General features: G+C 42.9%; 1 protein-coding gene and 1 long non-coding RNA gene across 4 annotated transcripts in view; both read left to right on the forward strand.

Moving 5' to 3' along the window:
- Positions 1–196: 196 nt before the first annotated feature.
- LOC123480407 (uncharacterized) lies at positions 197–12,332 on the forward strand. 2 transcript variants are annotated; one of them, XR_008427352.1, is made up of 4 exons: positions 197–1,307; positions 3,696–3,734; positions 10,369–10,547; positions 12,178–12,332. It is a non-coding gene; the product is annotated as an uncharacterized lncRNA (long non-coding RNA). The 2 variants fall into 2 exon arrangements; XR_006656412.2 differs by lacking the exon at positions 3,696–3,734.
- Positions 12,333–14,383: 2,051 nt separating this feature from the next.
- ANAPC5 (anaphase promoting complex subunit 5) overlaps positions 14,384–15,736 on the forward strand; it is a 30,542-nt gene continuing 29,189 nt past the window's right edge. For both annotated transcript variants that reach the window (XR_006656419.2, XM_024566975.3), the window contains exon 1: positions 14,384–14,684. Coding sequence is in view for 1 of the 2 variants with exons in the window: in XM_024566975.3 (XP_024422743.2) it covers positions 14,478–14,684 (207 nt within the window). In the remaining variant the exon portion in view is untranslated. The remainder of the gene's footprint in view (positions 14,685–15,736) is intronic.

Raw genomic sequence — 15,736 nt, forward strand, 5'->3', positions numbered from 1 at the left:
AAGGGCGTGGTCACGCCTGCCGCGCACCGCCCGGAAAAGCGCGGAGCGGCGGCCAAGTTGACCAATCCAAAGCTGACAGTCGGGGGGCCGGTCATCAGATCCAATCAGGTAGCGGTAATGGGGCGGGGCCTTCGGAGCAGCTGGGTGGGCGGAGGAAGACTCCATCCGGGCTCCAGCTGCCAAGGGCGGACCTAGGCGTGGTGGGAGGCTTTCTGCAGCGTGTTTCATCGTTGAGTTGCTGAGAGGGGAATCAGCGTTCGCTGAGGAACCGGTGTAGCCGAGGTTTGGCTTTAGGTCAAGTTCCCCGGGTGGTGAGCAGGGGAAGGGGCGTTGTAGCTTTGAAAACGCCGGTATTGGAGGCTTTTGTTATAACCGTCAGAGCAGGGCCTCAGATTTCGTCAAGAGACTTTCGAGCTTCTCACACTCGGTAGTGATTCGTCTCCTCCCTCGAGGGTCCTGTGAGCAGCGATAGCTGCGCACGCAAGGACGCGATTTTAAAAAGGCTCTTGAAAACACTTCAACTAACGGTTCTCAAACCCCAGCTGCTCTTTTAGAGCGATGTTCAAAACAACCAGATTCTAGCACTATGCGAGAATTCTGGTGAGCCCCTGCAGTTGACTTTATTTGAACAGAAAAAGTGAGGTTGTAAAGTACCGGTTGTTTCAGTCTACCTGGGTGGCACTCAATTGGTTTTCCTACACTCCTTCCTCTCCCCTCCAACTCAACCAGTATTTAAGTAGTTAAGTAAGAAAGAGACGCGAAGATGCTCAGTTCAGTTCTCATAAGCACCTAAGACTGTTGTTGTACTCCTTGGTAACAGCTTTGCTGTCTCTGATTAAAACAAAAAGCCACGCCGCTTTCTTAGGCTGGAATGATATTTTGTTGTTGTTTTAGTTCATTTTTCTTGCTTCAAGCATTGCTCGGGTAATGTAATTTAACTTCTTATCTAGTATAGTCCTGGATTTTCTTCTTTGGAAAAATGCAAAGAAAGGCTTTTATTCACCGTGTATGAGTAGTCGCTGAGCTTCAGTGGAATAGAAAGTATTCATTCTTCTAATGGGCTAGGCACACAAAGAAATTTGAAAGTTTGCTGGTGGTGCAGAGCCCTATTCCTCGTTAGAAAGGAAGTTGGCAGGTCTGCGTCAAGAGTTAATGAAACAGTACCAACCATGAAGTTTTTAAAAAGAGTTAGAATAAGCACATAAAGAGAAGCTCGACGTTATGAGCCAGCAGGGAAATGCAAATCAAAACCACAGGTCGACACCACTTCATACCCACTAGGATGGCTGAAACCAAGAAGACAGACGGTAAGTTTTGCTGTGAATGTGGAGAAATTGGAACCTCGATACATCGCTGGTGAGACTTGAATGGCGCTGCTGCTTTGGAAGACAGTCTGGAAGTTCCTGGAAATGCTAAACACGGAGTTACCATAGGACCCAGCAGTTCCACTTGTAGGCATAAACTCAAGGGAAATGAAAACTAATATCACACACACACAAAATCCTTGTACATGAATATTCATAGCAATATAATGATAATAGCTCCAAAGTGAACACAACCCAAATGTCCCTTCCTTAATGAGTGGGTAAATAAAATGTGGTTTCGCCATAGGACGGAATGTTATTTAGCCAAAATAAGAATGAAGTACTGATGCCTGCTACATTGTGGGTGACCCTTGAAAACATTAAGCTAAGTGGAAGAAGCCAGTCATAAAAGATCCCATGTTGTATGATTCAGTTGGTGGCAAGAGGGCACCGCGTGTTGGACCGGTGGAGTCAGACCGGACCTCAGTGCAGCAACCTCAGCGCTTGAGTTCTGGCTGAGAAAGAATTCGGAGCCAAGACTCAAATACAAGGAAAAGTTTATTTGGAAAGTCACAGAGGTAGAAGAAGCGAGTCTTAGAAGAAATAGGCTCAGGAAGTAAGTTGCACGGGCCAAAGAAGGGCCGTTGGAGCTTAGGAGAGAGAGAGGCCGGGAAAACCCTCCTGGGGGAAAGGGGTGGTGAAAGGCTCTGGAGTGCTCCGTGGGGCTGCGCTGGCTCCTCTGTCCAAGGGCATTTATCTGGAGGTCTTGGGAGGATCCCGCAGGAGATTCATCAGTTTTCCAGGTGTGTCCTTTCAGAGTCCTGGTCTCTAATGATGGGTCAGCACCATGCGGGGGTGGGGGAGTCATTAGTTGATGCAGCTGGTCCTGATGTCAGCCTTGATCTTGCTGGTCTGGATTCGCTGCTTTTCTGGGCCAAGAGCTGAAACACAACAGAAGCTTAGATTGATGCAGGTCGGAACCTCATTGTCCTGGGGGCTTAATGCTTAAGGGCTGTTCTCTGGCCCCTGGTTTGTTGTCCCTCTAAGGGAGTCTTAGCAACATACCAGGGGAGGAAAGGTCACCCTGGGGCCAGGTCCTTGTGATCCCAGTTTTGCCTATTGCTAAGCACCCGGGGCCCTGGTCACCTTCTGTATCTGGCCCATCGTCCATGCTCTGCTCATGGCTAACTGCCTTCCACAGTTTCACATGTGTGAAGTGTTCAGAATAGACAAATCCATAGAGATGGAAGGTAAAGTAGCAGTTGCCTGGGGCGTAGGGAGTTAGGGAGAGATGGAGCGACTGTTGGTGGGCACGGGTTTCTTTTGGTGGGGGTGAGGAAAATGTTCTAAAATTGTGGTGATGGTTGCACTACTCTAAATATACAACAAGTTATTAAATTGTACAATTTAAGTGAGTGAATTGTATGGGATGTGAAGTATATTTTAATAAAGCCGTGATAATAATGATTACAATAAATATTGCCGAACAACAAAAACCTAGTTGATGCAGCTGGAGGGTGGCAAGGGGGAAACGAACCAACCAGGAGTGGGGAGAGGTTTCAGTATCGGAGACTGTTTCAAAACCGCAGTTCTTGCAGAAGACTTGTCTTATTCTGTGCCTAGAATAAAGCAAACTCCCAGTAAATGTTTCAGTAAATTATTTCTTCTGAGAAGGTATATGTTATCTTTAAAAAATAAGAGAAAAAATAGCATACAGGAGTTCACAATCTCTAAATGCTTAAAACTGGGACCTCCTAAAGACTGAGTTATTTCTGAGCTTGCACATCATACTTTTTCAATAATAGGTGCATTGTGTTATCAATGTTTTTTCTTTCTTTTATACTCTATATAATAACACCCCTTTTCAGTTGTGTAATTGTGGTTCAGGAAAATGTGGTCTTTTTCCTAACATAGTCATAACAGCCTAATACTTTGTATTTTAGAGTCAAAAAGTATTACCAAGACAGGTGGGATAAATTATTGAAGTTCAACTACTTGCTTAGGATGTATTGAGGCTGTTCTCTGAGTTTGTTTTTTTAATCCTTCAAAAAATTATTTAATTCACAATTTAATTAGGGAATTAAATAGTTTCAAAATCTCAAATTCGAGAAGCAGCAGAAGTTTCATTATCTAAAAATTTTTTAAGTTACTGAATAATCTTTCTTTCAGCATCGTGTGTACTTGTAAGACAAGAGGGTAGAGATCTAGAGTTAATTTTACTCTAGCAATGGACTTACAATAATAAATCATAGCAACGTGCTACAATAAGCCACTTCTTGTCTTGGAAAATTTCAAACATATATGAAGCAAATAGAAGAGTGTAATGAAGTCCCATGTATTCATCACCCAGTTTTAACAATTCTCCACTTTCTATCCTTCTTGTCTCTCCAGCACTTGGATCTCTCCACCACTCCCCACCCACCCCCACATGTGAGTTAAGTTGCATTATTAAATTAGTGCATGCCGGTTGCCTAGCTACGAGCCAAACAAAAGTATCTGAAAATTGGGTCTGATTTGCTATGTTGTGTTTATCCCTGGTCACCTTCACAAGTGTAACTATTTACCCAAAGTAATCCATCTTCTTTATGGGCGGTGCTTAAACTTCATGACTTAAAAGACTAAAGGAATTCTCCAACTATCCTCTTTTAACCTGAGTTTTTTGCAAATGCCAAAGTTGTAGGTAGGTCATAAAATCTACCCACTCATGAAATGAAAAAGAGTATCTCTTCACCTGAATGCTTAGGCCAGGTCTTACCTGGATCCCGGCTGTCTGATTGACTTCTGCTACAGCAAAAACGGTTCCGACAACACTTAACGGCACTTTAGAGCGCCTCTGTGTTTGCAGGCCAGATGGTTCCACAGATTCGTTTGTTTTGGACTCAGAATCTTTTTGAAATTCTCCTGGTTAATTACTTTGCTGACTTAACATATAACTCTTTTCTGCCTTTAGTTTCTCCATCTGTAAAATGGACATAATGAACCCTGGCTGGTGTGGCTCAGTGGTTGAGTGCTGGCCTGCAAACCGAAGGGTCACCAGTTCAGTTCCCAGTCGGGGCACATGCCTGGGTTGCAGGCCAGGTCCCCAATAGGGGGCATGTGAGAGGCAACCACACATTGATGTTTCTCTCCCTCTCTTTTTCCCTCCCTTCCCTCTCTAAAAATAAATAAATAACATTTTTAAAAAGTGTAAATTAAAAGAAAATGGACATAATGATCATTAATTGGCTTTGATCTTACACTTTCCTGAATGGTTGAAGAACCCTGAAACCGAAAGTGAAATGGAAACACAACTTTAAACTGGTTTGCAGAGAGTAAAGCAAATAATGTAGGGTCATTTTATATTTCTCTGAAGTTGGAGCACTTTACAGGCTGTTCCCTGCCCCCCATTGATTCTCCTTAGTAGACAAAAGGGGACAAGATTTTCCTTTCATGGTTTGGGAAACTGAGCCACAGAAGTGAGCTCTCTTGCCTGAGGCTTATGAGACTTATGAGGCAGTGATGAAAGTTAGAGTAGCTGCCCAGTATTTTGCTCACCTGTATTACTATTCTTCTAATAAAGAGACAGGCCTTGCAAAACCAGTTATTTCTTGTACATTAGACCTGCATTCGCAGGCATTGGGGTGGTGGGCAGGTGAGACGAGTGAAGGGAGTCAAAGGTGCAAACCCAGTTATAAAATAAATAAGTCATGGGGGTATAATGCACAGCATGGCAACTATAGTTAATAATGTTATAGTGCATATTTGAAAGTGGCTAAGAGTAAATGTTAAAAGTTCCCATCACAAGAAAAAGAATTTGTGTGACGATGTATGGTGATGGACATTAACTAGACTTTGTGGTGATCATTTTGCAACATATACCAAAATTGAATCATGCTGTACTATGTAGGAAAAAATTGTGAACACTTAAAGCAGGCTTTTCAACTTCGGCACTGTTGACGTTTGGGCCAGCGCTGTGACTCCAGACGCCACAGCCGTCTAAGGAGTTCCCACGCTAGACCTGCAGATGGTTCCCCTCACCTGCAGGCCGTGCACATCTGTACCTGCTGAACAGATCTGCCGGCTCGTGACCCGTTTCCCTTCCACTTCTGTGCCTCTTCCTGGGTCCCTGTCTTGGTATGTGGCACCACACCAGAGACCTGGGAGTCATCCTTGACTTTGACTTCTCTCTAAATCCCATATTCTGTCCTCTACTTTCTGCTCATCTCCATGACTTCAACCCCTTGGTCATGACCCATACGCAGGCCACATCTTCTCCTGACTGCCTTTCTGTTCTGAGCCTTGCCCACTTCCAATCCATTCTCTACCCTGAAGACAAATTGCCTCTGTATACCATATGTCTGGCCTTGTCTCTCTTCTTGTTTTTGTTTTTAAAGATTTTACTTATTTATTTTTAGGGAGAGGGGAAGGGAGGAAGAAAGAGAGGGAGAGAAACATCAATGTGTGGTTTCCTCTCACACGCCCCTCCCCCATTGGGGATCTGGCCCGAAACCCAGGCATGTGCTCTGACTGGAAATCAAACTGGCAACCCTTTGGTTCTCAGGCCGACACTCAATCCACTGAGCCACACCAGCCAGGGCTCTTCCTGTTTAAAATCCTTTGGGGCTTCTCAGTGGCTTCATGATAACATCCGAACTTCTTAAAATAGCTTTACAGGGCCTTTCCTATTCCCTGCTCATCCCTCCAGCCCCATCTCCCACCAGCCTCACCTTACAACCCCCACTCTAATCATACTGAACTGCATGCAGTGCCCGAAGTGGGTCACAGTCTCTCCTGCCTCTGGGCTTTTGCACGTGCAATTTCTCCATTGAAGGAGCTCTTCACTGGCTCTTTATCTGGCTACTATTAATCAGCTTTTAGGTGCCCTCTCTGTATAGTTTTTCAGGGAAGCTTTCTCTGAACCTCCAATACTGGATCAAGTACACTAATATATGTGAATCACACCCTACACTCTGTCATAGCATTTGTTACATTGTATTATAACTGCTTTTTCTGGGGATGGTTGGCTGCCACTTCTTTAAAACTGAGGTACAATTAGAATATAGTAAAATGCATGGATCTTAAGGCCAGTGTTTTAGTGACTACATACGCCCATGTAATCACCACCTAAAATGAGGCATAAAACATTTCCATCATCCCAGAAAATTCCCTTATGTTTCTATCTAATCAGCACCCCCTCCCACCAGCCAAGGCCCCACTGCGTAATTGCTTACTTGTCTGGAGAGACTGGAAGCTCCACGTCTACCTTCGTTACAAATTTCACAACCAAGCACATAATAGGCACTCAATAAATTGGGTGCATGAATGAACACATGGAACATGGATAGAATGGATAGAAAACTGGAGTGATTACATTGATTTACTTGGCTTTCTTGAAGGTTAACATTGCTAACTTTGATAACAATAGTACCTGAGACAATGTTTACTTGGATTTTCTTGGAATAATATTTCCCTTCTGTTCCACAGTAGGCTTCAGCTGTTCTCTTGATCTGACCATTTTTACTTCTGCTAAACCTACACACTTGATAAGAACCTTACTTCCAGTTTACAGTTTTGAGGGACTCCAGGTCAAGGGTCTCTGTTTTCCTAGATTAAAAAAAACCTTATTATCAAATGCTTTTGTAGATGCTTGTTAAAAGTCATACAGAAGTTGTTAGCATATGGGATCAGGTGAAATGAAAGAAAACTAAATGTTACTGTACCAAGTGACTAAGGAACACAGCAGAAAATAGAAGCGCCCTGTCTCCCTGGGCCCTTGTCCAGGTTCTTTACCTGTGGTGGTAGTGAGAAACCTCTCTTGTCTATGTTAAAATTCAAGGATTAAGCATTCCATCCCCAATAACAGTTGTTAAAGACAAAACAAAGCTTTGTAATTGTCCATTATTTGAAAACCCTTGTTTCCTACAAACTTTGAATGCCATGCTAAAGTGAATCAAATTTTAGCCCTGGCTGGTGTGGCTCAGTGGATTGAGTGCAGGCCTGGGAACTGGGGGTCCCTGGTTCATTTCCCATCAGGGCATATGCCTGGGATGCAGGCCAGGGCCCCAGTGGGGGTGCACAAGAGGCAACCACACACTGATGTTTCTCTCCCTCTCTTCCTCCCTTCCCCTCTCTGAAAATGAATAAATAAATTCTTTAAAAAAATAAAAATAAGTAAAGTGAATCAAATTTTAGAACATATTTATTTCCAGTCAAGTTGCTAAGTATATATAATAATATCACATCAAACAGCTACAGAAACATGAAAATATGACATTTCAGACTGGAGCGATTTCAACAGCAGCAAGCAGCTCTCCAATTTTCAGTGGACCCTGACTGGGTGTCCTACAGATTTAACTCAATGCTGACACACTCTGTCTGGGGACAGTATCAGATCTCATAGGTGTAGGGCTCAGTGCCACAAGCCTGCCCCCGCTTCAGATGCCAACTGCAAGTCCAGGTTGTCACCTGTACTTTTTATAGACTGGCTATAAACTGAGGTTCCCACAACCCCTTCCTCTGGTCTGACACTTTGCTAGAATGACTCACAAAGCTCAGGAAAACATTTATTTACATTCACTAGTTTATTATAAATGACACAGATGGAGCGGTACACAGGGTGAGGTCTGGGGGAGTCCTGAGCACAGGAGCATCTGTCCCCATGGAACTGGGCTGTGCCACCGACCCAGAATACGAGCAAATCTTGTCCAAGAAATTTTATAGAGCTTAGTCTCTAGCTCCATCCACCTCCCAGAGATGAGTGGATGGGGCTGAAAATTCCAACCCTCTAACTATTTTGTCTTTCTGGTGACCTGCCCCTTCTGAGTCATCCTATGTCACCTCTAGCATAAACTCAGGTAGGCTTAAAAGCAAAAGGTCACCAGTTCGATTCCCAGGCAGGGCACATACCTGTGTTGTGGGCCAGGTCCCCAGTTGGGGGTGCGCAAGAGGCAACCGATCAATGTTTCTCTCCCTCTCTTTCTCCCTCCCTTCCCTGCTCTCTAAAAATAAATAAATAAACTCTTGTTTTAAAAAGTGGTAGTCCCACTACAGCTACTTTTGAAGGACAGAGACGTTGTGTTTCCTAGGTTGGGAGGTGCCTCCTACGGCCTGGTGTGCCTCGCTCATTTACTTAGAATTGCTTCCCATGCAGTGAGAGATTCCTCAGAGCTGACTATCCAAATGAATGTGGTATTTATAGACTCCTGCTTAGTGATGTTTAACTGTTCTACATTTGTGCACAGGGTTCTACATTTGCCGATCGCCTGTTTGCACTCATGTGATGATCTTGTTTCCTAAAGTAGATTGAAAGGCATCCAATATTATGCTGTGTTTAAAATTAGTTTTCACCCCATATGGCTGAGAGCAGGAAAGGTAGGTAGGAAATAAAGAATCTGGCCCCTATTCTGCCACCAAATAGCTGAGTGACTGTGAGGCCTCGGTTTCCTCTTCCCGTAGGCCTCAAATTAATTTTGAGAAGACGAGCAGCAAGTAGCACTTACTAGAAAATGCAGATGTCCATATTTTTTATTGTAATAAAATTTACATAACACAACATTCACCATTTTAACCATTTTAAAGTGTACAGTTCAGGGGCATTTAGCACATTCACAATGTTGGGCAATTATCACCATTATCTAGTTCCAGAACATTTTCGTCCGGATGTGGAATATCTAGAACAGAAAGAGAAAGTGCTGTGCCGTACGGTAACTCTATGTTTAGCTTTCGAAGGGACTGCCAAACATTTCCAGTGCCACCAGTAATGTCTGAGTGTTTCAGTTTCTCCACATCCTTGCCAAAATTTGCTATTGCCTATCTTTGATTGCCATCCTAGTGGTGTGGAGTTGCATTGTGCTTGCCTCTATTTGTGGCCTATCTTGTCTGAACTAGACTGTGACTTCAGTGACAGCCTGAGCTGAGTTTGTCTCATTCACCACTGTTTCACCAGTCACTGTCCAGCTAAGTTCCCAGCACATACTATATGATAACGAAAGTATTTGGTGAATAAAATAATCAACAGCCGCTGTTACTTTGGTGTAATCCTCCTAGATAGTTCCTTCGGCATCCATGTATTTTGCAAAGGCTGGTCACAAACATCTTTAAACATAAAGAAGTTGCTAAAAGGAATGAATTTTGGTGTTAAAGTCCCCAAATCTATTTTTTATTTCACAAATTCCTCCTATAGTGATAGTAATATTAGTTTTAGTTGGATTCTAAAATTCCTTCTGCTGATTACAAATGTATCAATAATGCTTTTCTCATGAGATAATGGTTCGGTTGAACAACAGCTTTCTCGAGCGCCTGTTCCAAGGGCATGGTCAGTACTTCACTCCTTTTCGTAGCTGAGTACTATTCCACTGTGTGGGCAGACCACATTTGGCTTACTCATTCATCTCTCAGTAGACATTTGGGTGGTTTCCACCTTTTGGCTACCGTGAACATTCAAGAACACATTTTTTGGTAGACATATGTTTTCTTGTCTTTTTTTTTTTTAAATCCTCACCAGAGGACATTTTTCCATTGCTTTTCAAGAGAGAGAAAGGGAGAGAGTGAAGCATCGATATGAGAGAGAAGCATTGACTGGTTGCCTCCCACACATGTGTGGACTGGGGATGGAACCTGCAACCTAGGTATGTGCTCTGACCAGGAATCAAACCCACAACCCTTCAGTTACAGGACGATGCTCCAGTCAATGGAGCCACACCAGCCAGAGCTAGACATCTGTTTTCAATTCTCTTGGGTATATGCTATGCGTATGCTATGAGTGGAATTCCTGGGGCATATGGTAACTCTATGTATAACTGTTTGAGGAACTGGCGGACTCTTTTCTTTTCCACAGTGGCTGTGCCATTTCATGTCACTACCAGCAACGAACGAAGGTGGCCTCTACATTTTCATGAGGATCAGGAACCCAGCTATCTATTTAATTAGGAGTCATGGTTAGAAATGTCGTGATTGTGAAGGAACTGAGTAATTGTCAAAGGTGTTTAAGTTGTTCTGAGTAACTTAGTGGCTACATTCAAGATTTTATGTAGCTCTGAACACTGTGCAACCCCCAGTAGAACTAGTTTTCTTCGTTGTTCATTAGACAGTAGCTCACCAGCAACTAAGAGCCGGCGCCTCACGTGTAGTTCCCATGACAGATGGGAAAGCCAGCAGTGTCACAGGCTGATGTCTTACCTGCTGGTCAGATCCGAAGCTTCTGAAAACGACAAACCCTGACCGTGCTTGTTGTGCAGTTCCAAGACATTGTGTTACAGGAAACAGGTAATTGCTCCAATTGCTCTGAACAAGGGAAATATGATGTGTGAGCCCGGTCTCCTGTGTGCATACACAAACTTACTTTCTTTTGATAATCCAAGAAAATCCAGCTGAGAGGGGAGAAAATATCTCTTGTAGAATAAAATGAGCCCCAACTTTGAGAGAGTCATGCAGAGTCTCAGGGCTCAATCAATACAGAAAGGTCTGGGTAATGAACTGAGCTCCCAGCGAAACTTGATCTCTAGCCTGACAAGCATTGCTAAGTATTTCCAGACCCAAGGTAACATTCCAGCTTCTCAAAACTCATGACCTGAATTGACCTCTCTCCCTGGGAAAGAAACTCTCATTGCTGTCTGTGGATCTCTTATTTCACCCAAAGTAGATGTCACCATCTGCTGCTGGAAGAATCAATGAACAAATTGTTTGCTGGAACCCCTTTACATATGTCTCAGTGCTGATAAGAAAAAGATAATATACATTATGTAATTTTCCCAAGTTTATGAGTACATTTTACACTCACCATTTTATTGCTTTGCGGATACCCTGACTCATTCTCAAAACTTGACTTAATGGCAGTTTCCAGTAGGAGTGGCTGCTTTTGATGATAATAGAAGCAAAAGAAACCAATAAATGTTTGCTGATTTTTGTTGTTGGGGGATTATATACCAGAAAGCTGATACAGCCGAAGTCAGAGCTACGATCTTAAGGCAGCAGCAGAACTCAATGACCAGAGCTATCTATTTCTCTCTCTTCCCACCCTACTCAATTCTGCTTAGTCCTCATTCTCTTTGCAAATTGGCTACATTCTCTCTTCCTACAGGTAGCGTTTTTACTGGCAGCAGGGAACATGGCTTTGCCTAGTTACCTCAAGACAAAGAGGGCTCTTCTTTCTCTAAAGTCCACATAGCAACCCCAGAGAAGGATCTGATTGGCTCTTCTAGGGCCATATACCCATCCCTATAGTCAGAGAGGCATGTTCTCTACTTTGTTCAAATTAAAGGCAACACATTTGTGGGGAGGACAGTAGAACACACTGGACAGACAAAATAAATAAACTGAAGTCCCCTGCAAATTATAAATCCCTGCTTATTTTATTGGCTTGGAGGGCTGTTTTGAAATGTAAGAGGTACTGTTTTCATCATTAAAGGAAGGGAGGCCAACCATATTTCTATTACAGCAGGTCCTTCTCTGTTTCCAAGAGGAAATAGACTGGTTCATGAAGGGGGTTTTTGATTTGTGTCTTATGCCATTTTTTTCTCTATGAGATCAAATTTCTAGTTTGTGTATTCACTGCTGTATCTCCAGGACTTAGCACAATGTCTGGCACATAGTAGGTACTTAAAAATATTTGTGGAGTGAGTTTTAAGGATTCAAGGCACAGCTGACTTGGAAGAAACCTTGGCAATAATTGAACACATATCAGATGTCAGGTGCCTGTGTCAGAAACTGAGGCTATAGCCCTGAATGGTGTGGTTCGGTGGGTTGGGCATCGTCCTGCAAAGCAAAAGGTCGCTGGTTTGATTCTTGGTCAGGACACATGCCGGGGTGGGGTTGGGGGGAGGATTCGAGGTGTGTGAGAGGCAACCAGTTGATGTTTCTCTCCCTCTCTTTCTCTCTCCCTTCCCCTCTCTCTAAGAATAAGTAAGTAAAATCTTAAAGAAGTAAGAAGAGATTGAGACTGCAAAGAATGAAGAAATAACTGGTGCCTGCTCTTGAGGCACTCACAGTCGGTCAAGGTCGGAGGAGGTAGCTACTTGTGCAAGTCATTGATGTAAGATCACACATGCAATAAACGAGGTTTGAACAAAGTAAATCCCTAAGAGTTGAAATGTTTTCAGTGTTTTGATAATACTTAGCCATGTTCTTAAAATTAGCTACATACAAATAGAAGTGTTCAAAACAAGAGATTCCAATCCAAATTCTGGGTCAGTGGGTACAATGGGGTGAATGGGCGACACAAGCTGCTTTCAAGAGGCAATAGTGAATGGCCATCACAGTAGTGATTTAGGGGTGTTATGTCCCAAATAAAGGTGGTTCTTGATGCTTATAGCCAGTCAATTATGACCATATAGAAATAAGCCATGTTGCCAAAATCTTCTATTTTTCAAGTGAAGCTAGAAATATAGATTTTGGGGGTCTGAAATTTGTCAGTTTTTAAGTGTTGGCAAACGCTATGCACAGTAAATAAAATGCACAGTAACTACAGGCCACATGTAGTTCAGAGGTCACCAGTTTGCAACTTCTGGTTTAGAAGTTCACCCCATTTTCTATCCAGCACCTAGAACAGGGCACTGAATATAGTAGCAGCTCAGCACATATTTATTCGATAAATGAGTGAATCACTGGAAACCTTCAAGTAAAATTGTTATTTCAGATTTTATAAAAATTACCTTTCTCTTTACAGTCAGTAAAGTGTTTCTATTCAAGATTTTAAGGTTAACTAGAAATTTATTGCACAAATATCCTTTGCCACACTTTATTTTATGCTATACCCACAATACAAAAAGATTGTGAGAGAGCTGTGAAGTTATAAGTATGCTTTATCATTAAAAAAGGGGGGGTACCAAAAAAACTGAGGCAAAGAAATATTAAATTTCCTCAAAAAGGCCGGTTTCCCCTTTTACAAATAAAAGACAGATGCATAAGAATTGCATGTGTTGCCTTGGTCGGTGTGGCCCAGGGGATTGAGTACCGACCTGTGAACCAAAGGGTTGCCAGTTTGATTCCCAGTCAGGGCACATGCCTGTGTTGTGGGCCAGGTCCCCAGTAGGGGGCGCGTGAGAGGCAACCACACATTGATGTTTCTCTCCCTCTCTTCCTCCCTTTACCTCTCTAAAATAAATTTTAAAACTTTTTAAAAAAAGAATTGCATGTGGTAAACAATACCAATTTGTATGTCTAACACATATGTAAGTATACATCTAAAGTACAGTTCTCGAGATATGGAGGTTAGGTCTTTTATTCTAAGCTATCAGTGGTTTCTTTTCTGGCACAGTCTGTGTATCTGTCTCTCAATTTTTTGTTTTTTGTAATCTAAGACGATGCATTCATTCATTATTTATTAAACAAATAATGATTGAAACAACGAAAACCAGGCACCAGGCACTAGGCACAGTTTGTGCGTGTGTCGTTAAACAGTACATGGTTTTTCTACCAAGGGTTATATAGAGTAGTACTGAAGGCACATCGTTATTAATATAATTCAGGCTATAGAGAAGGTACAGACCAATGGAACGGGAGTTGTGAAAAATCGAATTGACAATTTTTTCTAGCAGGGCTATGAATACCAGGCTATGGATTTTGTAGTTTATTAGGAAGGACACAGACTCACTATACGGAGGTATTAATTCTATTTCACATTAAAGTTACAAGGTCACTTGTAACCTGACTTGGCTGTCTGTCCCCAAATGGCATTTGTGAATACTGAGAAAAAATGTTACTCACGTCTTAGAAGATGTAAATGAAAATCCCAAACTTTGAGTTTAAAGTTAACATAATGAATCTAATTTGATTTCGTTGTTTTTTAACACAATCTTTTTTAAATTCCGTTTTAATTGTTTTCAAATTAAATAAACAAATGGCAGCCCTCAGACGGTTCAGCCCCAGCCAAGCATTCACATTCACACTCTTTCACTAGGTATAAAAGTCACCCAGGAACCTGCTCTCCTTCCACAAGAGCTTCCAGTAGGGACTCAATTTTTAGGTGCACCTTCATTGTCCCCACCCTCCACAGCACTCTGGGACATTCTGATTGGCTGTGGATCTGACCTGGCTGCTTTGATTGGCCGGCAGCCCTGCTGCGAGCGCGAAGAAACCTGTTTCCTGGGATACGGCCTGGGCCGGCGGAGGGGTAGGGCGGGTTATGGTGTGCTGCAGCCGTAACTCTGGTGTGTGTGTGTGTGGCGTCTCGGGTCTGCGACTTAGTCTCCGAGCACCATGGCCAGTGTCCACGAGAGCCTGTACTTCAATCCCATGATGACCAATGGGGTGGTGCATGCCAACGTGTTCGGCATCAAGGACTGGGTGACGCCGTATAAGATTGCGGTGCTGGTGCTTCTGAACGAGATGGGCCGCACGGGTGAGGCTGCCGTCAGCCTCCTGGAGCGGCGGAGGCTCAACCAGCTGCTCCTGCCACTACTGCAGGTGAGGGGCCCCCGCCGGCTCCCGCTCTTTCAGCAAAGCTCTACTGAGCACCTACCTGCCCCGTGCCGGACACTTAGTCGGGCCTGAGAGTACAAGGGGTCATCAGATAACTTTCTTAGCCCTGGAGGACCGCAAGAAAACCAATCCAAAACACCCCCCGCCCCCCCCCCCCACCAGTTAACACTTAATGAGTGCTTACGAGGGGCCAAGTGCTTTACATGCATTTTTTTTTTCAGGTTTATATCGGGCTCCAGCATTTGTTAGCTGAGTGACTGGAAGAGTTATTTTTTCAGATCCTCTGTCTTCTGTAGAATGGAGCTGGTGAGGCAGATGAATCACATGGGCTCCGTATCCTAGAGAACCTTAATAAGTAGTAATAATGACAAAACTAACAATGAACATCGATTGAACGCTGTGTGCTAAGCATTTTGCACGTTTTATTTCATTTGCAGATTCAGGTTGTAGCTCTGCCACTTACTAGTAGTGTGACTCGACCCGAGTTTCCCAGCCTTTTTTGGGTCTCTGGTGTCTGCAAAATGGGAACAATAATAGAAACTAATATGTCATGGGATGTATTAATTTAGAAGATCCACGGGGAGCTCTTCTCAGTGTGTGGCGCCCAGCAAATACTCAATATTGGCTATTTTTACATTAATGGTGATTCATTTAACTATTTGTTGAGTGGCAGTTAAGAATCTTTTTAGGCCTTTTGCTGTAGGTCTGTGCATATAGATAGGTAGGTGCATATGATTATAAGTATATATACATGTATCCCTTTAATTTAATTCTGCTTAACATTTTTTTTTTACACAATTGCTACTTCCATTCCGCAGCTCTCCCTTCAATTAACAAGTCTTGGAGCTCTTTACATGTCAGCACACTCGAATAGATCTACCTTATTCCTTTAAATGGCTGTATTGCATTCTCCAGTAAGAAGAGAAACAATTTAACTTAATTTTTAACTAATATTAAAATAAGTTTATTATAATTATAAATTGTAGTAAATTAGTTCTTTATTGATGGACTTCTAGGTTCTTTTCAGTTGTTGTTCA

Source organism: Desmodus rotundus, chromosome 7 (genome assembly GCF_022682495.2).
Source record: "Desmodus rotundus isolate HL8 chromosome 7, HLdesRot8A.1, whole genome shotgun sequence".
NCBI lineage: Eukaryota > Metazoa > Chordata > Mammalia > Chiroptera > Phyllostomidae > Desmodus > Desmodus rotundus.